This window comes from Indicator indicator, unplaced genomic scaffold, assembly GCF_027791375.1.
Source record: "Indicator indicator isolate 239-I01 unplaced genomic scaffold, UM_Iind_1.1 iindUn_scaffold_84, whole genome shotgun sequence".
Lineage (NCBI taxonomy): Eukaryota > Metazoa > Chordata > Aves > Piciformes > Indicatoridae > Indicator > Indicator indicator.
The window spans coordinates 108,599-133,653 of record NW_026539205.1 but is presented as its reverse complement, the minus strand read 5'-3'; the positions used below and the strand labels follow the sequence as shown (position 1 = coordinate 133,653).

The 25,055-nt window shown below is 51.1% G+C and overlaps 2 protein-coding genes across 2 annotated transcripts; one reads left to right on the top strand and one right to left on the bottom strand.

Moving 5' to 3' along the window:
• The first annotated feature begins 2,470 nt into the window (after positions 1–2,470).
• Positions 2,471–6,896, top strand: NEFM (neurofilament medium chain). The gene is made up of 3 exons (XM_054398696.1): positions 2,471–3,532; positions 3,851–3,975; positions 5,516–6,896. The coding sequence occupies exons 1-3, from the start codon at positions 2,471–2,473 to the stop codon at positions 6,894–6,896; spliced, it is 2,568 nt and encodes an 855-aa protein (XP_054254671.1).
• Positions 6,897–17,514: 10,618 nt separating this feature from the next.
• On the bottom strand, positions 17,515–21,686 carry NEFL (neurofilament light chain). Its single transcript, XM_054398697.1, has 4 exons — positions 20,631–21,686; positions 19,932–20,056; positions 18,805–19,124; positions 17,515–17,693 (listed from the first exon to the last, which is right to left on the bottom strand). The coding sequence occupies exons 1-4, from the start codon at positions 21,684–21,686 to the stop codon at positions 17,515–17,517; spliced, it is 1,680 nt and encodes a 559-aa protein (XP_054254672.1).
• Positions 21,687–25,055: the final 3,369 nt, after the last annotated feature.

Sequence of the window (25,055 nt, the reverse complement as noted above, 5' to 3'; positions counted from 1 at the left end):
TCTGATTGCAAACTTCTCACCTAAAAATCCTGATTTTTTTTTTTAAGGCCATCACATCCTTGTGTTCTGTAGAAGTTTGTTTTGCCTGATCTCAGTGTGAAACAAAAACGAGGCAAAATGCTGTCAGGGCTTGATTATGAAGAGCAAATTTATTTTGCATGTGGGGGTTAAATGGGTTTTAAGGAATCCATGCACCAAGGTATGGAAGGAGAGGGAGTTGTATGACGAAGTTCAGCATGTCCCTCCCCATGGGCTCTTCAGCACCAGTCACTTGCTCCCAGATTAAAAGGATAATAAAAGCTCCCAGGCACCTCTGTTAGCCACTTTTGGGTTTTTTTTTTTGGGTTGGTTTTGTTTGCTTGGTTGTTTTTGGGGGCTTTTTTTTTTTTTTTTTTTTTTTTTTTTTGTGGCTCAGTAAGTTTTCCATAGGTAAAACTCCAGGACCTGTTCCCTCCTCCCAGGCTTTACTTAACAAGGAAGCAAATCAGCAACAAAACAGATCCTAACATGGATTTTTTTTTTTTTTTTACCCCCTCACTGCCTTCCAGTGAGACCCACAGGGATGCTTTTTTTTTTTTTAGTGGTCTGTGGAGAAAACTTTTTTACTGAAATTAAGAGAACAGAATTAGAATCTGTGACTGCTTTGATGACAGCAAACCCTCCTCCCTCTCGTGTTGCTGATGTCAAACCCCAGAGAGGTTAAGCAGCAGGACCAAACTGCCCATGCCCAAGTGCAGCCCCGCAGCTGCTGTGGGTCCTGCTGCCTTCTCCTGACTGCAGTGCTGCAGTCCTATGACAGCATCATATTAATGAGCCAGCAGAGGTGCGATGCTCCATGTGCTCTGCCAAGTTTAACCCTGTCCCTCGGACTTCCCAAACTCTCCACAGCCAAGGCACAGCAGCAGCAAGCCCGGGAGCTGCCTGTGTCCCAGGTTAAAGGCAGGGGAGCAGCTGCTGAGAAGGGTTTTGCCTGTTAACAAGCTCAGCTGCTTCAAAAGGCACAGGCTGCTGAGCACAGGCAGCCCCTTTTCAGCATCTTTCTGAAGGAGGAGTTAAAATCTTCCCCCCCTCAGCATCCCTCCCAGTTGCAATGGGAGCTGCAGAGGGGCATTTTCTTAGCACCAGCAGGGTTTTGTTGTTTTCCTTTGAAGCTTCAATCGCCTGTGCAGTGTAATCCCCTCCGAGAGGAGCTCAGACTCGCGGCGTGGGGACTGAGGGGGGTGGGGGGGCAGCTGCTGACTGCAACGCAGCCCCCACGAAGTGCATTGTACCACGGAAAGGCAAATCTCACCAAAGGTTCCGAGCAAGGGAGTTTATTGCTGAGCAATGCACCAAGCGCTGGAGAAACAGCTGAGGGCGAGTGGGGAGGAGAAGAGGGAAGAGAAAAGGATTTGGGATGCTGAGGCGGGGTGGTGTGGGGGGGCTCTTCCCAACTCCAGTTTCCCGCACTGCAGCGGCTGCATGCAGCCTCCTCCCTCAGAGCCCCTTCCCGAGCCCGTCCCGCAGCCCGAGCGGAGGCGAAGCGGCGGCGGGGAGCGGTCGGTGCCGCAGCGCAGCCCCGGGCCGCGCCAGCCCCCGCCCCGCAGCTCCTGACCTTCAGATGTCAGCCCCGGCCCGGGGCAGGGGGATACATCCTGGGACCCCTCTGCCCGCTGCTCGCCCGCGGCACCGCCCTCCGGAGCTGTCCGTGGTGCTGCAGCCACCGGGTCTGCCCCGGCCCCCGGCCCCGGTCCTAAGGGGTCCGCCGGGCGCTGCTCCACCACGCTCCGCTCCGCAGGGCCGCTGCGGGAGGGGCTGGGAGGAGAGGGGGGAAAAATAGAAAAGAAAGAAAGAAAAACAAGGAGGGAAAGAGGGGAAATAAAGGAAAGAAATGAAAGGAAGAAAGAAAAGAAAAGAAGGAAGAAAGAAAAGAAGGAAGAAAGGAAGGAATGAAAGAACCAAAAGAAGACAAGAAAGGGAAAGAAAGCAATGAAAGAGGGAGATGGCCCAGGGAAGGGGGGAGAAGGGAGCAAGGGCAAGAGAGAAGGAGCAAGGGAAAGGGAAAAAGAGAGTGGGGATAGAAAGAAAGGGAGTGGGGAGTAGGTGCACGGGGGAAGGGGATGGGAAAAGGGGAAGAGGATGGAAAAAGTGGGAAGTGAAAAGGGAGGAAAGGGAGACAGGAGAACGAAGAAACAAGGGGAAAGGCAGGTGGGGAAGGGGCATGGCGGGGTGGGGGCATTCGGGGCTGGGGGGGGGGGGGGGGGGGGGAAGGGGGATTACGGAAGAGGGAAAGGAAGGGGAACCGGGGCAGGAGCAGGAGCAGGAGCAGGGGGGCGAGGCCGGGAGGCGGGCCGGGGGGCGGTCCCGGGGCAGGGCCGGGGGTGGCTTCTCCCGCACACGTGTGCGGGGCCGCCCCGGCCGGGCTGTATAAGGGGCGGCGGCGGCCGGAGCAGTTGCCGCGCTGCCGCCCGCTCCCCCCCGAGTCCCCACCATGAGCTACACCATGGAGCCCCTGGGCAACCCCTCGTACCGCCGGGTGACCGAGACCCGGGCCACCTACAGCCGCGCCAGCGCCTCCCCGTCCAGCGGCTTCCGCTCGCAGTCGTGGTCGCGCGGTTCGGGCAGCTCCGTGTCCTCCTCCTACAAACGCACCAACCTGGGCGGGCCTCGGGCCACCTACGGCCCCACGGTGCTGAGCTCCGCCGAGAGCCTGGAGCTGAGCCAGTCCTCGCTGTTGAACGGGGCGGCCGAGCTGAAGCTGAGCCGCTCCAACGAGAAGGAGCAGCTGCAAGGGCTGAACGACCGCTTCGCCGGCTACATCGAGAAGGTTCACTACCTGGAGCAGCAGAACAAGGAGATCGAGGCGGAGCTGGCGGCGCTGCGGCAGAAACACGCGGGGCGGGCGCAGCTGAGCGACGCCTACGAGCAGGAGCTGCGGGAGCTGCGCGGGGCCCTGGAGCAGGTGAGCCACGAAAAAGCGCAGATCCAGCTGGACTCGGAGCACATCGAGGAGGACATCCAGCGCCTGAGGGAGCGCTTCGAGGACGAGGCGCGGCTGCGCGATGAGACGGAGGCCACCATCCGCGCCCTGCGCAAGGAGATGGAGGAGGCCTCCCTGATGCGGGCGGAGCTGGACAAGAAGGTGCAGTCGCTGCAGGACGAGGTGGCTTTCCTGCGGGGCAACCACGAGGAGGAGGTGGCCGAGCTGCTGGCGCAGCTGCAGGCGTCCCACGCCACGGTGGAGAGGAAGGACTACCTGAAGACGGACCTGACCACGGCGCTGAAGGAGATCCGAGCCCAGCTGGAGTGCCAGTCCGACCACAACATGCACCAGGCCGAGGAGTGGTTCAAGTGCCGCTACGCCAAGCTGACGGAGGCCGCCGAGCAGAACAAGGAGGCGATCCGCTCCGCCAAGGAGGAGATCGCCGAATACCGCCGGCAGCTGCAGTCCAAGAGCATCGAGCTGGAGTCGGTGCGCGGCACCAAGGAGTCGCTGGAGCGGCAGCTCAGTGACATCGAGGAGCGCCACAACAACGACCTCACCACCTACCAGGTACCGGGGTTGGGCTGGGAGGGAGGGGCGGTGTCTGGGTCCTGTCCCCGCAGCGCCCGAGGGGTGCTGGCTGCAAGAGTGGGGGGGGTGCTGGGTGGGGCCGTGGTGGCGTCCGGGTCCAGTCCCTGCGGCGCCGTTTGCCCGTTCAAGGATGGGGATGCAGGGGAAGGCGGTGGGAGGCGGGTGGGTCCTGCTCTGAGCCTGGTGCTGCCTCCCAGGGTGGTGGAAAGAGTTTCAGAAAGTCCTTCTGAAGAACTTTTCTGTGCTGTGTGGGAAGTTTGCCTCTGTCACAGAGGTTTTTCTGTGTTTCCATTGCAGGACACCATTCATCAGCTGGAGAATGAGCTTAGAGGAACAAAGTGGGAAATGGCACGTCACTTGAGGGAATACCAGGACCTCCTCAATGTCAAGATGGCCCTGGACATTGAAATTGCTGCATACAGGTACGGTAGGACCACTGCAGACATGTCTGGAATATTAATAGCACTGCAGATGCTGCTGGCTTTGGGGAGCTCTCCCACAGATCAGCAGCACATGCATGCAGAGAGCACAAGCCGAATTAGACCCTGACTCAATTCTCACAACCCTTCCAAAACCCACACAGACTGTGGAGGGTTTGCAGTAAGAAGCCAGAGCCCTTTATGGACCAGCTCTGGTAGCTGGTGGCAGAGCTCCAAGTGCTCAGTGGGCACAGGACACCGTGACTCAGTGCAGTGCCACCCTGGTGCTGCATTCTGCCTGGCTTGACAAAAGCAGAAGATGCAGGGGAAAAAAAAAAAAAACACACAAATTTAATTTTAATTCCTGGTTGCTCTGCATATGCCAAGCAAGAGTTGCCTGGCACCTGAGGTCTCTTTTATCACTGCAGAGAGACAGACAGGAATTGGCTTGATCAGGTCTTCAAGCAGGGAGGGTTCTTCTGCTTTGTCACAAAGACTTTTGCTTTCCTTGCTCAACTTTTTTCCTTTCAAGCCATTGCCTCTCATCTGGAGCAGGAACATTGCTTGCTATTGCCATCACCTGGCAGGTTGTTGGGGTTTTTTTTTAGCCTCTCTTCTGCATCACTTCAGAACTCTCATCGGAGATGCTGATTTTTCTAGGTCATGGGCTGAGATGAAAAACATGGATTTGAATGTAAGAAAAGTGGGGAGGAGGGGGGGGGGGAAAAAAACACCAAACAACCAGCCCCCAAACCCTCATCTCCAGATCTGCTCAGACAAGCACACAGATACCCAGGGGTGTTGTGACAAGCCAAGAGGTGATGGTTTTAAGCTAAAGGAGGGGAGATTTGGGCCAGATAGAAGGAAGGAATGTTCTGTACTGAGGGTGGTGAAACACTGGCAAAGGTTACCTAGGGAGGTGGTAGAAGCTTCATCCCTGGAAACATTCCAAATGAGGCTGAGCAGGGCTCTGAGCAACCTGATCTGGTTGAAGATGTCCCTGTTCACTGCAGGGGATGGATGACCTTTAAAGCTCCCTTCCAACCCAAAACTGTTTTATGATGAAGTTAACTGAAGACAAGTCCCTTCAGTTTTTCAGAGATTGGATGCCCAAACTCCTACTTCCAGACAGATCTGAAGTGGCTTTGAATGCCTCACAGCCACAATATTTGGTTGTGTGACATTCTCAGTTTGCCTGAGTCATGATGCACCCTCTGAGAGCCTTTGGCCAGCACGCTCTGTGCTGACTTGAGCCAGGATGAAGCCTTTTGGCACTGAGGATGACCAGCCCAAGGTGTTACACTTGCCACATGCAAACCAAGCTCAAAGCTGTTTGCTGAATCAGAGTTTTGCAAAAGAGCTGATTCAAGGAAAGTCAAACTGGGGGCTGGGAGTGATGGATTATGCTGATCCATCCAGCATATCCCACATCCAAACTGGTCTCATCCTGCTGACAGGGAAATATTCTATTTCTGTCTCTTAATTTGGGTTTCTATGCTCATTTTTTTTTAATTCTTTTTTTTCCTCCTGCTGTTTTCCTTAGGAAGCTACTGGAAGGTGAAGAGACAAGATTCAGTGCCTTTTCTGGAAGCATTACTGGCCCCATATTCACGCACAGACAACCATCTGTCACAATAGCAGCCACTAAAATCCAGAAAACCAAAATTGAACCACCAAAGCTGAAGGTCCAGCACAAGTTTGTAGAAGAAATCATCGAAGAGACAAAGGTAGAGGATGAAAAGTCAGAGATGGAAGACGCCCTAGCAGCTATCGCAGAAGAAATGGCAGCCAAGGCCCAGCAAGAAGAACAGGAGGAAGAAAAAGCAGAAGAAGCAGCTGCAGAGGAAGAAATTGTTTCTGAGAAGGCTGCTGCAGAACAAGCAGCTGCACCTGAGGAAGAGAAGGAGGAAGAGGAAGCAGAGGAGGAAGAAGAAGCTGCAAAATCTGATGCAGCAGAAGAAGGAGGTTCTGAAAAAGAAGAGATAGAAGAAAAAGAAGGGGAGGAGGCCGAGGAAGAGGCAGAAGAAGCTGAGGCCAAGGGCAAAGCTGAAGAGGTAGCAGCAAAGGTAGAGAAGCTCAGAACGCCTCCCTCCAAGTCCCCCCCGAAATCCCCCCCGAAATCTCCTGTAACAGAACCAGCCAAGGCAGTCCAGAAAGAAGCAGGAAAAGAGCAGAAGGTGGAGAAAGTTGGTGAGAAAGCAGCCAAGGAGGAAGAGAAAGCAGCATCTCCTGAGAAGCCAGCAACACCAAAGGTCACCTCTCCAGAGAAGGCTGCCAGCCCAGAGAAGCTGGGCACCCCGGAGAGGGCAGTGCCTCTGGGAAAGCCCAGCACCCCAGAGAAGCCCAGCACCCCAGAGAAGCCCAGCACCCCAGAAAAGCCCAGCACCCCAGAAAAGCCTCGCTCTCCAGAGAAACCAGTGAGCCCAGAGAAGCCTCGCTCTCCAGAGAAACCAGTGAGCCCAGAGAAGCCTCGCTCTCCAGAGAAGCCTCCCTCCCCAGCCAAAGCTGGCAAGGCTGTGGTGGAGGAGACAGTCACCCTCACAAAGGTGACCAAAGTCAGTGCAGAGGTGGGGAAGGGCTCCAGGAAAGAAGACATCGCAGTGAACGGGGAGGTGGAGGAGAAAAAGGAAGAGGAGGAAGCCAAAGAGAAAGAGGTGGAGGAGGAAGACAAAGGGGTGGTGACCAACGGCCTGGATGTGAGCCCCCTGGATGACAAGGGGGTGAAGGTTGTGGTCACCAAAAAAGCAGAGAAGATCAGCGGGGAAGGTGGGGACAGTACAACCACCTACATCACCAAGTCGGTGACAGTCACTCAGAAAGTGGAGGAGCACGAAGAGAGCTTCGAGGAGAAGTTAGTGTCCACCAAGAAAGTGGAGAAAGTTACTTCACATGCTGTAGTAAAAGAGATTAAAGAGGCTGAGTAAAATGAAACCTTAGCTCAATTTAAACACCAAAAAAATCAAAAAAAAAAAGAGGGAAAAAAATAGAATAAAAAAGGAGGAGGGAAAAAAATAGAATAAAAAAGGAGGAGGGAAAAAATAGAATAAAAAAGGAGGAGGGGAAAAAATGAATAAAAAAGGAGGAGGGGAAAAAATGAATAAAAAAGGAGGAGGGGAAAAAATGAATAAAAAAGGAGGAGGGGAAAAAATGAATAAAAAAGGAGGAGGGGAAAAATAGAATAAAAAAGGAGGAGGGGAAAAATAGAATAAAAAAGGAGGAGGGGAAAAATAGAATAAAAAAGGAGGAGGGGAAAAATAGAATAAAAAAGGAGGAGGGGAAAAATAGAATAAAAAAGGAGGAGGGGAAAAATAGAATAAAAAAGGAGGAGGGGAAAAATGAATAAAAAAGGAGGAGGGGAAAAATGAATAAAAAAGGAGGAGGGGAAAAAATGAATAAAAAAGGAGGAGGGGAAAGAGAATAAAAAAGGAGGAGAAAAATAATAAAAAAGGAAAAAATAAAAAAGGAGGAAAAAAAGAATTTAAAAGGAGGAAAAATAATTTAAAAAGGAGAAAAATAATTAAAAAGGAGGGGGGGAAAAAAGAATAAAAAAGGAGGAAAAAAATAATCAAGAGCTTGGGTTGGTGCAAAAGGTTAAGCCATAGGACAGCTGCAAAATGCATGTGAGTGACGGCTTCAAAGCAGAATGGGTTCTCTCATGGAGGCTCCAGACACACAGTATTTTACTTTTCCTTTTCTTTTTTTTTGTGTGTGTGTGTGTGCAATATAGGGGGAGTGGGGTGGGGAAAAAAAAAATGCATGCAGGCTCAAGATGTGCTCCCTCCACAGCGCTTGGGGATCTAACCAAAAATAAAAAAACCCCCAAACCCCAAACAAAAAAAAAAATTGCTATTAATAGTGCATGAGACTGAAATGTGCAAAGGAAGCTTTGTGAATTTCCTGAGCTGTTGGAGGAGGGACATGTCTGAGGAAGATTTTTTTTTTTATGGGTTGGTTTTTTTTTTTTTTTATCTTCTTTAAGATGTATTATGCAAAGAACCAACTGAGCCAAACAGGAAAAAGAAAACCAAACAGTGATAGAATATTCCTGAGAACCAGAACTCTTCTAGCCTTAAAAAAAAGAAAGAAAGAAAAAAAAACATTTAAAAATATAATAATAATAATAATAATAATAAAAAGCTACTTATTATGTTTACCTCACTGGTGCAATTAATTAAGGTGGACTTTTGCTCATGGGAGAACCTAGTTGACATGCACAGTATGCAACCTTTTGTTGTTTGATGTAAAAGTCACAGCAGTTCTTGCTCAATAAAGGTCAATACTGAAATCATCACTTCTCTAGTGACTTTTTTTTTTCCCTTCCCCCCCCCACCTCAAATCCTTCCCTGAAGTTGGTGTGGGCTGGGATGTGGTTTGAGGTTTTTGCTCAGCTTGCTTAGAAAATAAGTTTGAGCTGGATGGGATCACAGGGGTTGGAAGGGACTTCTGGAGATCAGTGAGTCCAACCCCCCTGCCAGAGCAGGAGCAGAGAATCCAGCACAGGTCACACAGGAACACATCCAGACAGGGCTGCAAAGGCTCCAGACAAGGAGACTCCACAACCTCTCTGGGCAGCCTGCTCCAGGCCTCTGGGAGCCTCCCAGTGCAGAAGTTCCTCCTCCTGCTGAGCTGCAACCTCCTGTGCTGCAGTTTCCATCCAGTGCCCCTTGGCCTAGCCCAGGGTGCAAGTGAGCAGAGCCTGGCCCCTGCCTCCTGCCCCCCAGCCCTCAGCTCTTGAGAGACATTGAGCAGATCCCTCTCAGCCTTCTCCTCTCCACACTCAGCACCCCCAGGGCTCTCAGCCTCTCCTCCCCAGGCACTGCTCCAGGCCCTTCAGCATCCTTGGAGCCCTCCCTTGGACTCTCTCCAGCAGCTCCCTGTCCCTCCTGAACTGAGGAGCGCAGACCTGGATGCAATATTGCAGCTGTGGCCTCAGCAGGGCAGAGCAGAGGGGGGGAGGAGGAGGAAAAATGGGCTGAAGGACTTCCCTATGACAACACAGATACTTGAGCTGGTTTAAGCAAATCCTCAAGAGCTGTTTTCTAGAGTGGAGTGGAACCTATTGACTTCTGCTCCCCAGCCTTTAGGTGCTTGCACCTAAGGTCTCTGAGCTGCGTGCTGCTCACAGGATTGCTCAGGTAGGCGTCCAGGTCTTAAACCCTGCTGCAGGTATCATTTCCCTCCCTGCACATGAGGAGATCCTTCATGTGGCAATTTCCAGATCATTCCTTGAGTTTCCTGTGAAGCTGCCTTGTCTGTGAGCCACAACTGGTTGTGGTGTCTTCCATTTGTTGCCTAAGTGTGCAAGGACACACGAAGCAATCTCATGAGCCCATGCTCCTGATTATTTTTTTTTTCCTCCTTCTGCTTTAATTCTACAGAATCCTAATATGGCTCAGGTTGGAAAGGAGCTCAGAAATCATCTATTCCAACCTCCCTGCCATGGGCAGGGACACCTTCCACTAGCCCAGGTTGCTGAAGGCTTCTTCCAACCACAGGGAGGAGGCAGCCACAACCTCTCTGGGCAACCTATTCCAGTGTCTCCCCACCCTCGTACTGCTGAACTTTGTAAGAGCTTTTGGGTCTAACTTTGATTTTTAATATCTTGTAGGTTAGAGCTTTTGGGTCTAACTTTGACTTCATTTTAATACCTTATAGGTTAGAGCTTTTGGGTCTAACTTTGACTTCATTTTAATACCTTATAGGTTAGAGCTTTAGGGTCTAACTTTGACTTCATTTTAATATCTTGTAGGTTAGAGCTTTTGGGTCTAACTTTGACTTTTTAATATCTTGTAGGTTAGAGCTTTTGGGTCTAACTTTGACTTTTTAATATCTTGTAGGTTAGAGCTTTTGGGTCTAACTTTGACTTTTTAATATCTTGTAGGTTAGAGCTTTTGGGTCTAACTTTGACTTCATTTTAATACCTTATAGGTTAGAGCTTTAGGGTCTAACTTTGACTTTATTTTAATATCTTGTAGGTTAGAGCTTTTGGGTCTAACTTTGACTTCTTTTTAATATCTTGTAGGCTGTTTGATCAAGATCTAATCAGATTTGACAAGGGTTTGGGGTGACAGGACGAGGGGCAATGAATTGAATCTTGAGGAGGGCAGATTTAGAGTAGAGATGAGAGAAATTCTTTAGCCTGAGGGTGAGAAGACACTGGCACAGGTTGCCCAGGGAGGCTGTGGATGTCTCCTCCCTGGATGTGTTCAAGACCAGGCTGGATGAGGCCTTGAGCAACCTGGGGTGGTGAGAGGCGTCCCTGCCCATGGCAGGTGGTTGGAACTGGCTGAGCTTTAAGGTCCCTTCCAACCCAAATTATTCAACAATTATAGGATTAACATTCAAGAGGAGGAGGAAGAACACTGCTGCTGCCTTGCCTCCCACAACCAGCAGAGAAATGCAAATCATTTTTCAAGTCTGGGCTGTCCTGGAATCTGTCAACTTAATGGAAGGTCTGATCAAAATCTGTAATTTGCACGTGCCTGCCAGTGCTTCACTCTATCAATAATTGAAGATCAAGTCACGTTTTAATTGAAAGGCTCCTGCTTGCCCTTCACTGGAGGAATGGGGAAGCTTCAGCAGCAGATAAGCTCTTCAAACCAAGCTGAATCCCTTTGTGTAGCACAGCAGAGGAACTCTTCCCCTGATGATATTCAGTAATGGAAATCTGCACTCAACAGCTTGCTGCTTGAGTGATGCTTCAGGAAAGCAAAGCTGGCAAATTATATGGCAGCTGCTCCCTAATGAGCTTGTTTGGGGGAGTTACATGTGAAAAGCACAACTCACTGCTTCCTACAAGGGGTTGGGTTGGAAAGTGGTCAAGTTCTGGAGGCTCTATTACAAGAAGGATCTGGAGGTGCTGGAAAGTGTCCAGAGAAGGGCCAGGAGGATGAGCAGAGGGCTGGAGATGCTCTGCTATGAGGACAGCCTGAGAGAGTTGGGGTTGTGCAGTGTGGAGAGGAGAAGGCTCCCAGGAGACCTTCTTGTGGCCTTCCAGGATCTGAAGGGGGCTCCAAGAAAGCTGGGGAGGGACTTTTTGGGGTGTCAGGGAGTGATAGGACTGGGGGGGATGGATCCAACCTAGAGAAGGAGACATCGAGTTTAGATCTGAGGAAGTTCTTCCCCATGAGGGTGGTGAGAGACTGGCAGAGGTTGCCCAGGGAGGTGGTGGAAGCCTCATCCCTGGAGGTTTTTAAGACCAGGCTGGAGGTGGCTGTGAGCAACCTGCTGTGGTGTGAGGTGTCCCTGCCCATGGCAGAGGGGTTGGAACTGGCTGCTCCTTGAGCTCCCTTCCAACCCTGACAATTTTATGATTCTAAGAAGCTGTAGAGGTGGTGTTTAGTGGTCATGGTCCTTGGGTTACGGTTGGACTCAATGATCTTAAAAGTCTTCTCCAGCCTTAACCATTCCATGATTCTAGGAAGAAAGGTCACCTTGCACCATGGATGAAACCTTGAGGTCAGTGGAGTCTGAAGCAGGCTGCTCACATGGGCTCCTGCAGGTGCAGGTGGGATCCAAGCCTGCCTTGCAATTTTTCCTGCTGTGCTTTCTCTTCAGTTCTGGTGCAACACAGCACCTCGAGATCATTGCTTGTTGGTGTAACTTGGATTCTGCTGCACATTGGAAGGCCACTCAGGGATGCAATTTCTTGTCCAAAGGGCTGCAGGAAGGTTCCTAAACCCTCCTGAGTGGTTTGAGGACTTCTTGTGTTGTTCTTTGTTTCTGCTGCACATTGGAAGGCCACTCAGGGATGCAATTTCTTGTCCAAAGAGGCTGCAGGAAGGTTCCTCAGCCTTCCTGAATGGTCTGGGGACTTCTTGTGCTATTCTTTGCTTATGCTGCACATTGGCAGTCCAGCCAGGGATGCAATTTCTTGGCTAGAGAGGCTGTAGGAAGTATCTTCAACCTCCCTGAGTGGTTTGAGGACTTGTTGTGTTGTTCTTTGACTCTGCTGCTCATTGGAAGGCCACTCAGGGATGCAATTTCTTGTCCAAAGAGGCTGCAGGAAGGTTCCTCAACCTTCCTGAATGCAATTTCTTGTCCAAAGAGGCTGCAGGAAGGCTCCTCAACCTTCCTGAATAGTTTAAGGATTTCTTGTGCTATTTCTTGACTCTGCTGCACATTGGCAGTCCAGCCAGGGATGCAATTTCTTGTCCAAAGAGGCTGCAGGGAAATTCCTCAACCTTCCTGAATGATTTGGGGAATTCACTGCATAGCCTCTGTGGGAGGCAGACTCCACTGCTACAGTGTGTGTCCAAACCTCCTCCTTTCCCCCTCTTCTCCACCCAAAACGTATTGCAGCCTTCAGTTCTTTTTCCCACAGCTGCCTTCTTGTGTGGTTTTTTTTTCCCCCTCTGCTCCAACACTCAGAACAAATCTGTGAGTTTAGTCTATTTCCCACTGCAAGTGTTTCCATCAAACCCTAAGAGAAAAGGAAAAAAAAAAAAAAAAAGCAACTGGTTACCACATTTCCTAAATATTTATAAAACTCTAAGAACTGATTAACATTTAATGCTGCCAAGAGGGTTTTGTCTACTGACATCTGCAATCAAGCAGCTTCCAAAGACAGCCTAATTCCAGGGCAGAGCTGCAGCCAGCAGGGTGTGATTTGCCTGTTCTGCACCCAATTACTTCCTCAGCCTCTGCATAACCAGGGAAGGGATTAATTACCTTCAGACACAAAAAACTCATTAATCAATAGAAAAGACTCCACAAAAGGGGAAGAAGAGGGGAAAAAAAAAAAGACAAGAAAACAACAACAAAAAAATAATTAAAGGAAGTTACTCTGAAGATTTATGCAGCTTGTTTAAGGTAGGCTGTCAAGGTCCTTCAGGAGCTGGAAAGGTCTAACTCAGGAGCTGGATAGATCTAAACCTGGAGCTGGAAAGTTCTAACTCAGGAGCTGGAAAAGTTCTAACTCAGGAGCTGGAAAGGTCTAAACTAGGAGCTGGAAAAGTCTAACTCAGGAGCTGGATAGATCTAAACCTGGAGCTGGAAAGTTCTAACTCAGGAGCTGGAAAAGTTCTAACTCAGGAGCTGGAAAGGTCTAAACCAGGAGCTGGAAAGGTCTAACTCAGGAGCTGGATAGATCTCAACCTGGAGCTGGAAAGTTCTAACTCAGGAGCTGGAAAGGTCTAAACCAGGAGCTGGAAAGGTCTAAACCAGGAGCTGGAAAGGTCTAACTCAGGAGCTGGAAAGGTCTAAACCAGGAGCTGGAAAGGTCTAACTCAGGAGCTGGAAAGGTCTAACTCAGGAGCTGGAAAGGTCTAACTCAGGAGCTGGAAAGATCTAACTCAGGAGCTGGAAAGGTCTAACTCAGGAGCTGGAAAGATCTAACTCGGGAGCTGGAAAGGTCTAACTCAGAACCTTTTTACCATAGCAGGTTGTGGAGATGCTCACAATGAAGAGTTTGTGTTTTGTTTTGTTTTTCAGTATCCCAGAAGTAAATTCCAGGTGGAACCAAACTGGGAAGTGTTACAAAACACTTTGGCCAGGGAGCTGAGTCAGACACTGGAATTTTCTCGAGGCATCAGGGTCTGTGCTCTTCTCCTTCACAGGACTTTCTCCCTTCTCACTTTAGGGTTAAACAACTTCAGCTAAGCCTGGGAGGCAGCAAAGGGGGAATTTTGGAATATTTAGTAGAAGGTAAAGTCCTGGAATCTGCACCTTAGACCTGCACAAGCTTTCCTCTTGCCCACTGTGTGCGTGTGTGTGTGTGCATCTCAACAAAAGCATCCAGGACCTCCTTGTTGTTTCCTCCCTGGAATAAGATCTCAGGCTGATCCAGCCCCCATCTGCCCCAACCAGGAGAGGAAATTCAGGGACAGGCTCTTGGCTTGCAGCTGCAACTTGGGTTAAAGTTTCTGCCGTGTCTCCCTCTGCCTGCTTTTACTGCATTGCGTCAAAGCCAGCTCCTGGCTTCTCAAAGAACAAGAGGTTGCCAGTGAGGTCCCCCAAGCCCTGAGAGCATCCCAGCAGGCAGAGACACACTTCCACCCTCCCTCCCACCACTTTCCCTGAGCAGCAAGGCAGGGCTGAGGGTGACAAAGCAGCCTGGATGGTCACTGCTGCTTGGCACTCTCTGCAGCTCCTTGCCGTGGCCGTGACTCACACGTTGCCTGCAGTGCTGTGAAGTCTCTGCTCTAGCTGCAATACATCAAAAATAACATCAGGAGTGGGGATCAGACCAAGAGACACTGCAAGGAGTGAGGTGGCTGCTGGAAGAGCTCTGATGGGCTGGGCTTAGAGCAACCCTAACAGCCTGGCTGGGCTCAGAGCATCCCTAACAGCCTGGCTGGGTTGAGAGCATCCTAACAGCCTGGCTGGGTTGAGAGCATCCTAACAGCCTGGATGGGTTGAGAGCATCCCTAACAGCCTGGCTGGGTTCAGAGCACCCTAACAGCCTGGCTGGGTTGAGAGCATCCTAACAGCCTGGCTGGGTTCAGAGCACCCTAACAGCCTGGCTGGGTTGAGAGCATCCTAACAGCCTGGCTGGGTTGAGAGCAACCCTAACAGCCTGGCTGGGTTGAGAGCAACCCTAAGAGCCTGGCTGGGTTGAAAGCAACCCTAACAGCCTGGTGGGTTGAGAGCATCCTAACAGCCTGGCTGGGTTGAAAGCAACCCTAACAGCCTGGTGGGTTGAGAGCATCCCTAACAGCCTGGCTGGGTTGAGAGCATCCTAACAGCCTGGCTGGGTTGAGAGCAACCCTAACAGCCTGGCTGGGTTGAGAGCATCCTAACAGCCTGGCTGGGTTGAGAGCAACCCTAACAGCCTGGCTGGGTTGAGAGCAACCCTAAGAGCCTGGCTGGGTTGAGAGCATCCTAACAGCCTGGCTGGATTCAGAGCAACCCTAACAACCTGGCTGGGTAGAGAGCATCCTAACAGCCTGGCTGGATTCAGAGCAACCCTAACAGCCTGGCTGGGTTGAGAGCATCCTAACAGCCTGGATGGGTTGAGAGCAACCCTAAGAGCCTGGCTGGGTTGAGAGCATCCCTAACAGCCTGGCTGGGTTGAGAGCATCCCTAACAGCCTGGCTGGGTTCAGAGCATCCTAACAGCCTGGATGGGTTGAGAGCATCCTAACAGCCTGGATGGGTTGAGAGCAACCCTAAGAGCCTGGCTGGGTTGAGAGCAACCCTAACAGCCTGGCTGGGTTGAGAGCATCCCTAACAGCCTGGCTTGCAAAGCTTCGGAGAGCTGTGAGCTGTGTTGGCTCCCCAGAAGTAAAAAAGGATACAAAAGAGTGAAGAAAAGAGGAGACAAAAGAGTGAAAAAATTTATCTGTAAAACAAAACAAAAACAACAAAAGAAAACTTATAAGAGGAAGCAAAATTAGGTATTGCCAAGTGAAGAGGAGCTCAGAGTGCTTGGAGGGAGGCAGTGTTTAGTGCATGCCCATGGAGAGGGGTCTGTCAATAATGCCTGTGAGGAGTTCTGAGCTAAAATCTGAGTTCTGTCCCCTCTGAAGTGCCAGGCTAAGCATTTGCTGCCAGGGCACTACTCAGCTGAACATCCAGGTGCCACCACTTTGGCTCAATATTCTGCTGCCTGAAGTAAGGGCATCACACCCCCAAGGGAGCAGCTCTCCTGCCATCCCATCAGTGGCTTTTGAAAGCACTGAGCAGTGTGGGCAGGTCTCTGCTCAAAGTACTGCTCAAGTGCCCCCCATCCCCCACCCCCACCCCCACTCCAGGGAATGGAGAATGAAATCTGCTTTGTGTGAATAAGGCTGCAAGACAAAAAAATACCAACAAAACAGGTGGGAAAATCTCTATGAAAAGCAAAGGAAAAGAGGAAAATAACATTAAAGAGATGTTAAAAGAAAGGGAAAATTAATCTTTGTCATTTGGGTCTCCAAAGCATCAAAACCCCCCAAGGAAGGAGGAGAGGGAATTAAGCATTTGGGAATGATGTTGGAACAACCTGGAGTTGTTTAAGCTCCATTTCCTGTGTGGTTTTGTCAAAGGTTCTTTTTATTTCTCCTGCTGGTTTTTTGTTTTGTTTTTTTTTTTCTGGGCACATGGAATTAAATAATTAAGTGCTTACCTCATCCATCCTCATAAATCTTCCAGCCCTGGGAAAGGAAAGGGAGATGCTTCTGGAAAGCTCTTAAAATGAGTACAAAACCCACCCTGCCCTTTCTCTCTGAACTCAGCCATCAAGGAGAGCCAACACAAAATCCACTGATATCATGAAATCAGTGCCCCAAATTAAAAGCTACCCCCAAATCCTCCTCAAACCCCCCACCCAGCTACTGGGGACTGGGAAAAGTTGGAGTGCAGCCTGGGGTTGACTTAAAGAGGTTTGATTTGCAGCATCACTCTCAGCACTCAGCCTTATCACAGGGCTTCATTTGTATGCAGCAGCTTGTGCCAGTTGAAAAAAAAAAAAAAAAAAAAAAAAACAATTTTTTTGGGTTGGAAGAGACCTTCAAGACCAAGCTCAACCTTCAACACACCACCACAGCCATGAAACCACATCCCCAAGCACCATGGCCCTGCAGCTTGTCATTGAGCATCAAATAGGCTCAGACCACTGGGCACTGCCACTGTTTTCAGAGCTGCCCAGGCACTACTGCTTGAGCTGATCCTAGATTAAACCTTTCTGTAGCTGCCACTCTCTCCTTTAAAAGGCTCTCAGAAGATCATCCTCTTCAACCCACAGTGGGTTGACTTGGCTAGCACCCTGGAAGCAGCCAAGAACTCCTCTCACACTATCCTTGCCACTTGCTCCATCCACACCTCCTCCCCTCCTGTCAGCACTCCTCTGCCAGACACTGAAGAGCTTCCTACCAACATTTCCACAGCCACTTTGGGCATCTGGCTTCTGATTTGGGTTGAAGGTTCCTCCTTTCATCAAAAGGCAGCTGGTGCTTGTGTGCAGCCAACAGCCCGGGGAGACCCTAAGAGCACATCCAGCCCCCAGGTTGGTTTTAGCCACTCTAAGGTTTCAGTTTCAGCCCCATCAGTGAAGTTTTGTCCTCTTATGAGCCCCCCCCTAAGCAAATCAGCTGGAGACAAGACACCAGTACCCCACCCCCTGTTTTCACAGGCCTGAAAGATGGCTGTGGTGCCTTCCTTGGGGAACCTCAAGTGCATTGGTGACACACAACAGACACAAAGAATCCACACTAAGCATTTCTGGAACTTTATTGACTAGCTTTTATTGCACACACTTATTGAAGCCTCCCTTATTTCACCCACCCAACACTTCCATCATCATTTTAAATGCAAGTTAAGGAGAACTTTCATTCCCACAACTTAGTTTTGGGTTGGTTTGGGTTTCCCCCCCCTCCCCCATTTGAAGCTCCAAATCACCCAAGAAAGACACAACCCCTGAAATTCATATGTGTAGACCATGCAGCACTCGGGGGGGGAGGGAGGGAGCAAGCCAAGTTGGGTGCTCTGCAAGCAAACTGAGACTCTGCACAGAGAGAAACATCAGAGATCATGAACTTTAAACCTCAGTGGTCACTGCATTGACTATGAGACTGCAATTTTAGCTCAGTCAATCAGGCTTTACTCTGCTGGCCTAAAAATGAAATCAAGCTTTCTTCTTCACTTCACTCTCTTCCTTCCCTGCTGCTTCTTTCTCTTCCTTCTCCTCCTCACCAGTTTCCTCAGCAGTTTCCTGTGACTCCTCCCCTTCCTCAGCTGTGGTTTCTTCCCCTTCTCCTTCCTCTTCCTCACCCTCTTTGGCTTCTTCAGATTCTTCCTTAGCACCTTTGAGAGACAAAAGGATGCATTTCACATCTCTGCAGTCTGCTCCCAACCCCAGGTCAAGAGGAGCCAGGCACACCCACACCCTTCAACACCCTCAACACGAATGCCAGGTGGGAAAGGACCCCAAGGATCATCTGCCCAACCTTTCTAGGTAATAGAGGTGAAATGTGATGGCTCAGCACCCTGTCAAACTGTCCAAGAGAGGGGACAATCTGGATGGCAGCCAACTAAACACAATGGAGCTGGTAAGTGGCTTGGCTTGAAAGCAGGGAAAACATCCAGACTACACAACCAGCTTCTCCCAGACTTCAGAGGGAGTGAAACACTTTACAAAGGTCTTCAAAATCATGGTCTTGAACAATATTAATTGACTGTGGACTCTGCTTTAAGCCTTACCCAAAAGAGCTCAAACAGGAATCTTGCCATCACTCTCTGCTTGGCTCTTTAGCTCTCATTTCATTGCAATTAATCCTTGCCCTCAATATATTCTTTAAGCAACGCAGTGGTAACCAATGCAGCTTAGATGTGTTTAGGTTAAATCCTCAAGCTGGGAAAAAAAAAAAAAAAACACAACTCTGGCTTCCTTTTTACACTGCTTGGAAGTGTGAGCTTGGTAACTAAATTATGGGCCAGCAAGGAAGCAGCTCATCCTTGGGTTGAGCTACCCAGAAGCTCAGGCAGTGGACACTGCCTTCCACTGCACCCACAGGCAGTGCTCTTGGCACCACAGACTGCTCTCTGGGCATCAGTACTGAGCTCAGGATGTCCTTGTTCCTTTCAGGGTGCCTGCAATAGCCAAGCACTGCTGGCTGCCATTTCAGATCACCATGACACATGAAGGATCAGCATCCTTGGGGTGGGAAACCTGAATGGAAAACACCCTGTGGCTTCCAAGAGAGTAGCAGCATCAGTCCTATCATCCACCCAGCACTGCACATCCCCCTTCCACTCAACACTCCAAATGCTGTGTGCTTAACTCCCACCACCCTTTGCTCATTGGGGCAGACAATGAGAGGCTGAATCCTTGGATTCACTCATTGGGATTTCTGGGGTTTACCCCAAAGGAGCAGGGTGAAGCATGGATGAGGGATAGGGAAGTAGCTTTAAGTACCTTCCTCCTCTTCTTCAGCCTCTTCGCCTCCTTCTTCTTCCTCACCTTCCTCTTTCTCTTCTTCCTCACCTTCTTCTGCAGGGGCTGCCTTGGCTTCCCCTGCTTTAGCAGCCTCAATTGTTTCCTCTATTTCAATCTGCTCTTCCTGGACATGGCTGGAGTAGTACGTGGGGAAGGAACGAGTCGTCATCAGGTAGGAGCTGGATTGGAGGCCACTGTAGGCAGACCTGCCAAACGTTGGGGCCGTCTGGGTGTAGCCACTGGTGATGCTTCCAACACTAGTGAAGCTGAGGCGGGTCTCTTCACCTTCCAGCAGCTTCCTAGCAAGAGGGGAAAACAAAAGGGCAAGCAGAAATGACTTGGTTGTGCTGCAGCTGCACTCAGCTGCAGAGCAAGGCACAACGCTTCAGGCAGCACAAGCCTCCCCCAGAAGCTGAACGCTTAGGAGTGTAAAAGGCAGCCCATAATGAACAGCTGTGGGGGCAGGACTACCCTATCTTCTTGATTAGTTTATGTTCCAGAGGTGTGGATTGCTGGGGAATGAGTGCTTTTTATCTTGGTAGCTGAAATAACGAAGGGAAAACCCTCTAGGATTAGGTTCCTGTAGTAGGTGAAGTGGTTTGGGTGGCCCCGTGGGGATGCAGAGAACCCTGGTGGTACTCAGGGAAATCCTCTTTCAGCACTTGCAGTAGCCAGGACAGAGCATCCAACAGCCCCTGAGCAGCAGTTCTGCTGTCAAATATTTGCTTTGCAGATTGCCTCTGAGTTACAAAGAGGTGAGAGATTTCCAACTCTGAACTCTGCATCAGGAGGTTCCACTCACACTGTTACATACAGACATGGAGTTTTCCCTCTCTGAAGAGTGAGAGCTGAGATCAGATCTTGCCAAGCTAAGAGTTCTGTATGCATCACACACCTCTTCCATTCGAGTTTTCTACACTGAGGGCTTTGCTTTAAGCAAATATTCTCTCTCCAGAGCACTGCTACGTCCCCCACAGCACCACACTGGAGGAAAGCCTGACTAAGATCTATGACATCTTTTACTGGAGGAACAACAAATAAAATCATCTTGAGTGAAGAGGAACCTAATCCAAGGTCTGACCTTACTACACCATTCCCCATCATACCTGTATGCTGCAATTTCAATGTCCAAAGCCATCTTTACATTGAGCAGGTCCTGGTACTCCTTCAGGTACCGAGCCATCTCGCTCTTGGTGGTTCTCAGCTCATTCTCTAGTTTGTTGATCGTATCCTGGTGGAAGGAACAATGGCAGCAGCATAAAATTCTTGCTTCTCCCACCTCCATTCTCCAAATCCCATTCACTTCATCTTGCATTACAGGAGAGGAAACAAAGAGCTCCAGCTCCACCTTCTGCCAAAAAGCCACCACCACTTCCCAGATCCCATCTTCCCCCGCAGGGCTTTCCCACCCCTGTTCTCTACACCTTATTATTCCATTCCTACTTAATGTTTAGAGCCCAATTTTCTGTTTTCCACGGGCTAAAGCACACAAGAAACGTGCCTGTGGCTTCAATGTGGGTTTAGGCTCTGTGTGGGTATCTCTTATGTCCCTGCTGACTGCAAGGGGGTGGTGGACTAGATGACCTTTAAAGGACCCTTCCCAGCCAGCACATTCAGGGACACAGTTGAAACCTTGCTGGGTGCAGAGATAAATGATCGACCAAGCATTACAGCTCAGGGGCGTTTTGCACTGCGATTTCACACCACCTTCCAGTTCGAAGCTGCAGGATTTGTCAGCTGGAAGCAGTGTTCCCCATTCCAGGCTGCCCTTGACCCCCTGCAGCATCCCCAGACCCTCCCTTCACCTGCAGGGCGGAGATGTCGGCGCTCTGCTTCTCTTCCAGCTCCTGCAGCTGCTTCTCCAGCGCCTCGTTCATGCCGCGGGTGGCTTCGATCTCCAGCGTCTTGGCCTTGAGCAGTCGGCGGCTCTCGGACACCTCGTCCTTGGCGGCGCGGACGGCGTCGGTGTTCTTGGCGGCGCTCTCGCTGAGCACCGTGAAGCGGCTGCGGAACCATTCCTCGGCGTTCTGCATGTTGCGGGCCGCCAGCTTCTCGTACTGGGCGCGGATGTCGCGCAGAGCGGCGGAGAGGTCGGGCTTGGCCGACACGTCCATCTCCACCGAGAGGTGCGCGTACTGGATCTGCGCCTGCAGCTCGGCCAGCTCTTCCTCATGCACCTTCTTGAGGAAGGCCAGCTCGTCCAGCAGGCTGTCCACCCGCTTCTCCAGCTCGGCCCGGGCCAACGCCGCCTCGTCCGCGCCCTTGCGCACCTCCAGCAGCCGCGCCTCAGCGTCCTCCCGGCTCAGCACCTCCTCCTCGTAGCGCGCCTGCAGCCCCCGCAGGGTCTCCTCCAGGCTCTCCCGCTCGCCCTGCAGCGCCTGCTTCTCGCTCGTCGCCTCCTCGGCGGCCAGCCGCAGTTCGCGGATCTCCTGCTCGTAAAGGGCGCGGAAGCGGGAGGGCTCGGCGTGCTTCTGCCGCAGCACCAGCAGCTCGGCTTCCAGCACCTTGTTCTGCTGCTCCAGCTCATGCACTCGCTCGATGAAGCAGGCGAAGCGGTCGTTGAGGTCCTGCAGCTGAGCCCGCTCCTGGCTGCGGATGGACTTGAGGTCGTTGCTGATGGCAGCCACCTGGCTCAGGTCGAGGCTGTCGACCGAGTGCAGGAGGGAGCCGGAGGCGCTGGAGGTGGCGTAGCTGCGCCGCACCGACACGGAGGAGACCGGCGCCGAGAGGCTGGAGTATGCCGAGCGCGCAGAGCTGTAGCCGCCGCTGCTGCTGCGCATCGTCGAGACATGGAGCCGCGGGGTCTCGGCGTACCGCCGCTTGTACGAGGGGAAGAAGGGGTCGTAGCCGTACGAGCTCATGGTAGCGAATGGCGGGGTCAGCAGCTGCTCTGCGGAACGGAGCTGCCAGGCAGCCGCTATTTATGGGTGGGGAGAGTAGGCAGGCGCAGCCCCGGCGGGGCTGGGCCGGGGAGGAGCATCGCCGCCGCGCCGGGGTGCGGCCGGTTCCGCGCTCGCGTAGCTCGGCGGCTGGCTGGGGTTCGGGGGTGTGCGGCTGCGCGGGTCCGTGCGCTGCGCTCGCTGGTGCGGGCTGGGCTGGTACTCGCCTCACACCGCCCTCACCTCGGGTCTAGTTGGGGACCACTTCGTCTTGGTTCAAGCCTGGGGATCACCTCGCCTCGAGTCCGCCTCCCGCCCCCCAAGCAGCTAAGCTTGCCTCTAACCCCCCTCTTCCCTCACTTCCCCACAAGCCGCCCTGGCAGAACCCCGGGGTAGGTTGTTCCAAGCCCCATATCATGGCCGGGGTGCTAGGGAAGCCTAAGGCTGGGGGGCATGCAGCCCTCTCTGCACCTCAAAGCCTCCAAACCACAAGTGTTTGGGTTTTCCTTACATCTGCAGCTCTCCCAAGCTGTGTCTGTGTTCTTCACGTCCTGGTGTGCTCACCATCTCCTCTAAGTCATAAGACCTGGGGCTGTTTAGGCTGGAGAGGAGAAGGCTGAGAGGGGATCTGATCAATGTCTGTCAATATCTGAGGGGTGGGGGTCAGGATGAAGGTGCCAGGCTCTGGTTGGTGGTGCCTAGTGATAGGACAAGGAACAACAGGTACAAAGCTGGAACCCAGGAGGTTCTACCTGAAGGAGTTTGGTGTGGGGGTGCTGGAGGCCTGGAGCAGGCTGCCCAGAGAGGCTGTGGAGCCTCCTTCGGAGGCTTCCCAAACCCACCTGAATGTGCTCCTGTGTGGCCTTTCCTGGGTGATCCTGGACTTGATGATCTCTAGAGGTCCCTTCCAACCCCTTCCATCCTGTGATTCCTGATAACCAGGTAATGAAGAACCAGATACAGGCTGTGGTTGCTGCTCTCCAATCACCCTTTAGTATCAAGCTTTGCTTCCTCCATTCCTTGAAACTGACCAGAGGCAGATGTGGCTAAGGCTGGGAGTAGAGAGCTGGATCTTTGTTTAATCTGGCTAAATCTGGGACTAGAGGAGCTGGATCTTTATCTCTGTCTAATCTGGCCAAGGCTGGGATTAGAGGAGCTGGATCTTTCTCTCTGCTTAATCTGGCTAAGGCTGGGACTAGAGGAGCTGGATTTTTGTCTCTGTTTAATCTGGCTAAATCCAGGACTAGAAGAGCTGAATCTTTATCTCTGTCTAACCTGGCTAAGGCTGGGAGTAGAGGAGCTGGATCTTTCTGTTTAATTTGGCTAAAGATGGGACTAGAGGAGCAGGATCTTTCTCTCTCTTTAATCTGGCCAAAACTGGGACTAGAGGAGCTGGATCTTTGTCTAACCTGGCTAAGGCTGGGACTAGAGGAGCAGGATCTTTCTCTCTCTTTAATCTGGCTAAAACTGGGACTAGAGGAGCTGGATCTTTCTCTCTGTTTAATCTGGCTAAGGCTGGGACTAGAGGAGCTGGATCTTTCTGTCTAATCTGGCTAAATCCAGGACTAGAGGAGCTGGATCTTTATCTCTGTCTAATCTGGCTAAAGATGGGACTAGAGGAGCTGGATCTTTCTGTTTGATCTGTTTGAGGCTGGGACTAGAGGAGCTGGATCTTTATCTCTCTCTAATCTGGCTAAAACTGGGACTAGACTGGCTGGATCTTTGTCTAATCTGGCTAATGCAGAGACCCAAACTGGGCAGCTGAAGTGTAGCTACCTCTGAACCAGATTCCTGCCCCATTGGTTGATTAAAACAAATATTTATTTAGCAGAGATCTGTTAGAAGTAAACTAGGAATATATTGAGCACAGCCTTCACTGGATGCTCAGAAAGGCAAATGCTAATTTGTCTCCCTGAGACAGAAAGGAAATCTGTCACCAAAAACTCCTGAAAGATTTTTTTCTTTTTTTTTTTTTTAGGGAGGAATAAAAATAAACAAGGGTTGGGGAACATTTATTAAGGGAGAGACACCACAGCAAGGGCAAAGGCTTAGTAATATCCATAAATTAATTAGCTTGCCTTTCACTAATTGCAGTGGCACTCCAAGAATCCCTGGCACAAGGAGATGTTTGCTTAATACTAGAGGTGGAACAGGTTGGATTCCATCATGTCTCCTACTGTCTTCTAGAGGTCACAGAATCACAGAATGTTAGGGGTTGGGAGGGACCTCCAGAGATCATCCAGAGCATCAACACCCAGGACAGGGCACACAGGAACACATCCAGATGGGGCTGGAAAGCCTCCAGAAGAGGAGGCTCCACAACCTCTCTGGGCAGCCTGCTGCAGGCCTCCAGCAGCCTCACACCAAGCAACTTTCTCCTCATCTTCAGGTGGAACCTCCTGGGTTCCAGCTTGTCCCTCTTGTTCCTTGTCCTATCACTGGGCACCACCAAACTGATCCTGGCATCTTCATCCTGACCCCCACCCCTCAGATGTTGACAGACATTGATCAGATCCCTCTCAGCCTTCTCTTCTCCAGACTAAACAGGGCTCTGAGCGTTTCTTCACAGCAGAGATGTTCCAGGCCCTTCAGCATCCTCAAACAGATCTCAAACCTGTTGGGTGCTATCATGGCCATAGTCTCAGGGTACTTGAGTAGGAAGGATTTTGAAGGCAATGGCCTCTCAGAAGTGCAAAGCTGCAGTTTCTTTTCATCTGAGCTCATGCTGGATGGCATCAACTGTACCCAGAGCTAGAAGAGGCTTGTGTCAGCCACTGCACCTCAGCAGAACTGATGAGACCCTTCATTCTGCAGAGCTAAGGTGTCCTCATGGAACTACTCTCCATTTGCAGGCACTGCAGGGAAGGTTCCTACTCAAAACTGCATCCCAGGTTTGGGATTTACCTTCCAGCAGCTGTTGCATCCACGCAGGTGGCAGCAGCTTGCATCCATTATCCAGGCACTGCCAGTGCAAAGCACAGCAGCACAGCCAGAGTTTGATGTGCTAATGAATAAGATCTTGGACCCAAAGATCTCCAGAGGTCCCTTCCAGCCCCTAGCATCCTGTGATTTTAGCTTTACCAGGGATTCATTTTGCCTTTTCCCCCCTCCAAAAGAAGAGTTAGCTCCTGAATCTTGCAGGGCAGCCAGGGAGTGAGGTGTGCAAGGAAGGATTCACAGCAGCCTTGGGCAGAGGTTCAGTGAGCTGCTGAACACAGACCTGTGGTGTGTCCCTCCACTGCTGGGAGCTGGCACACCTTGTTTCATGCCAGTGGGATCTCTGCTGATCTCCCCTACATCCAAATCTGAGCAGAGGATTTAGTTCTTAATGGTCTCATTTATTGTCCCATC

Coding starts and splice junctions, on each gene's coding strand:
- NEFL (XM_054398697.1), bottom strand. CDS start 21,686: ATGAGCTCGTACGGCTACGACCCCTTCTTCCCCTCGTACAAGCGGCGG. Junction 19,125..19,931: donor ATTGAAATTGCAGCATACAG/GTATGATGGGGA, acceptor CCCTCTTGCTAG/GAAGCTGCTGGAAGGTGAAG. Junction 17,694..18,804: donor GGCTGAAGAAGAGGAGGAAG/GTACTTAAAGCT, acceptor TGTCTCTCAAAG/GTGCTAAGGAAGAATCTGAA.
- NEFM (XM_054398696.1), top strand. CDS start 2,471: ATGAGCTACACCATGGAGCCCCTGGGCAACCCCTCGTACCGCCGGGTG. Junction 3,533..3,850: donor ACGACCTCACCACCTACCAG/GTACCGGGGTTG, acceptor TTTCCATTGCAG/GACACCATTCATCAGCTGGA. Junction 3,976..5,515: donor ATTGAAATTGCTGCATACAG/GTACGGTAGGAC, acceptor TGTTTTCCTTAG/GAAGCTACTGGAAGGTGAAG.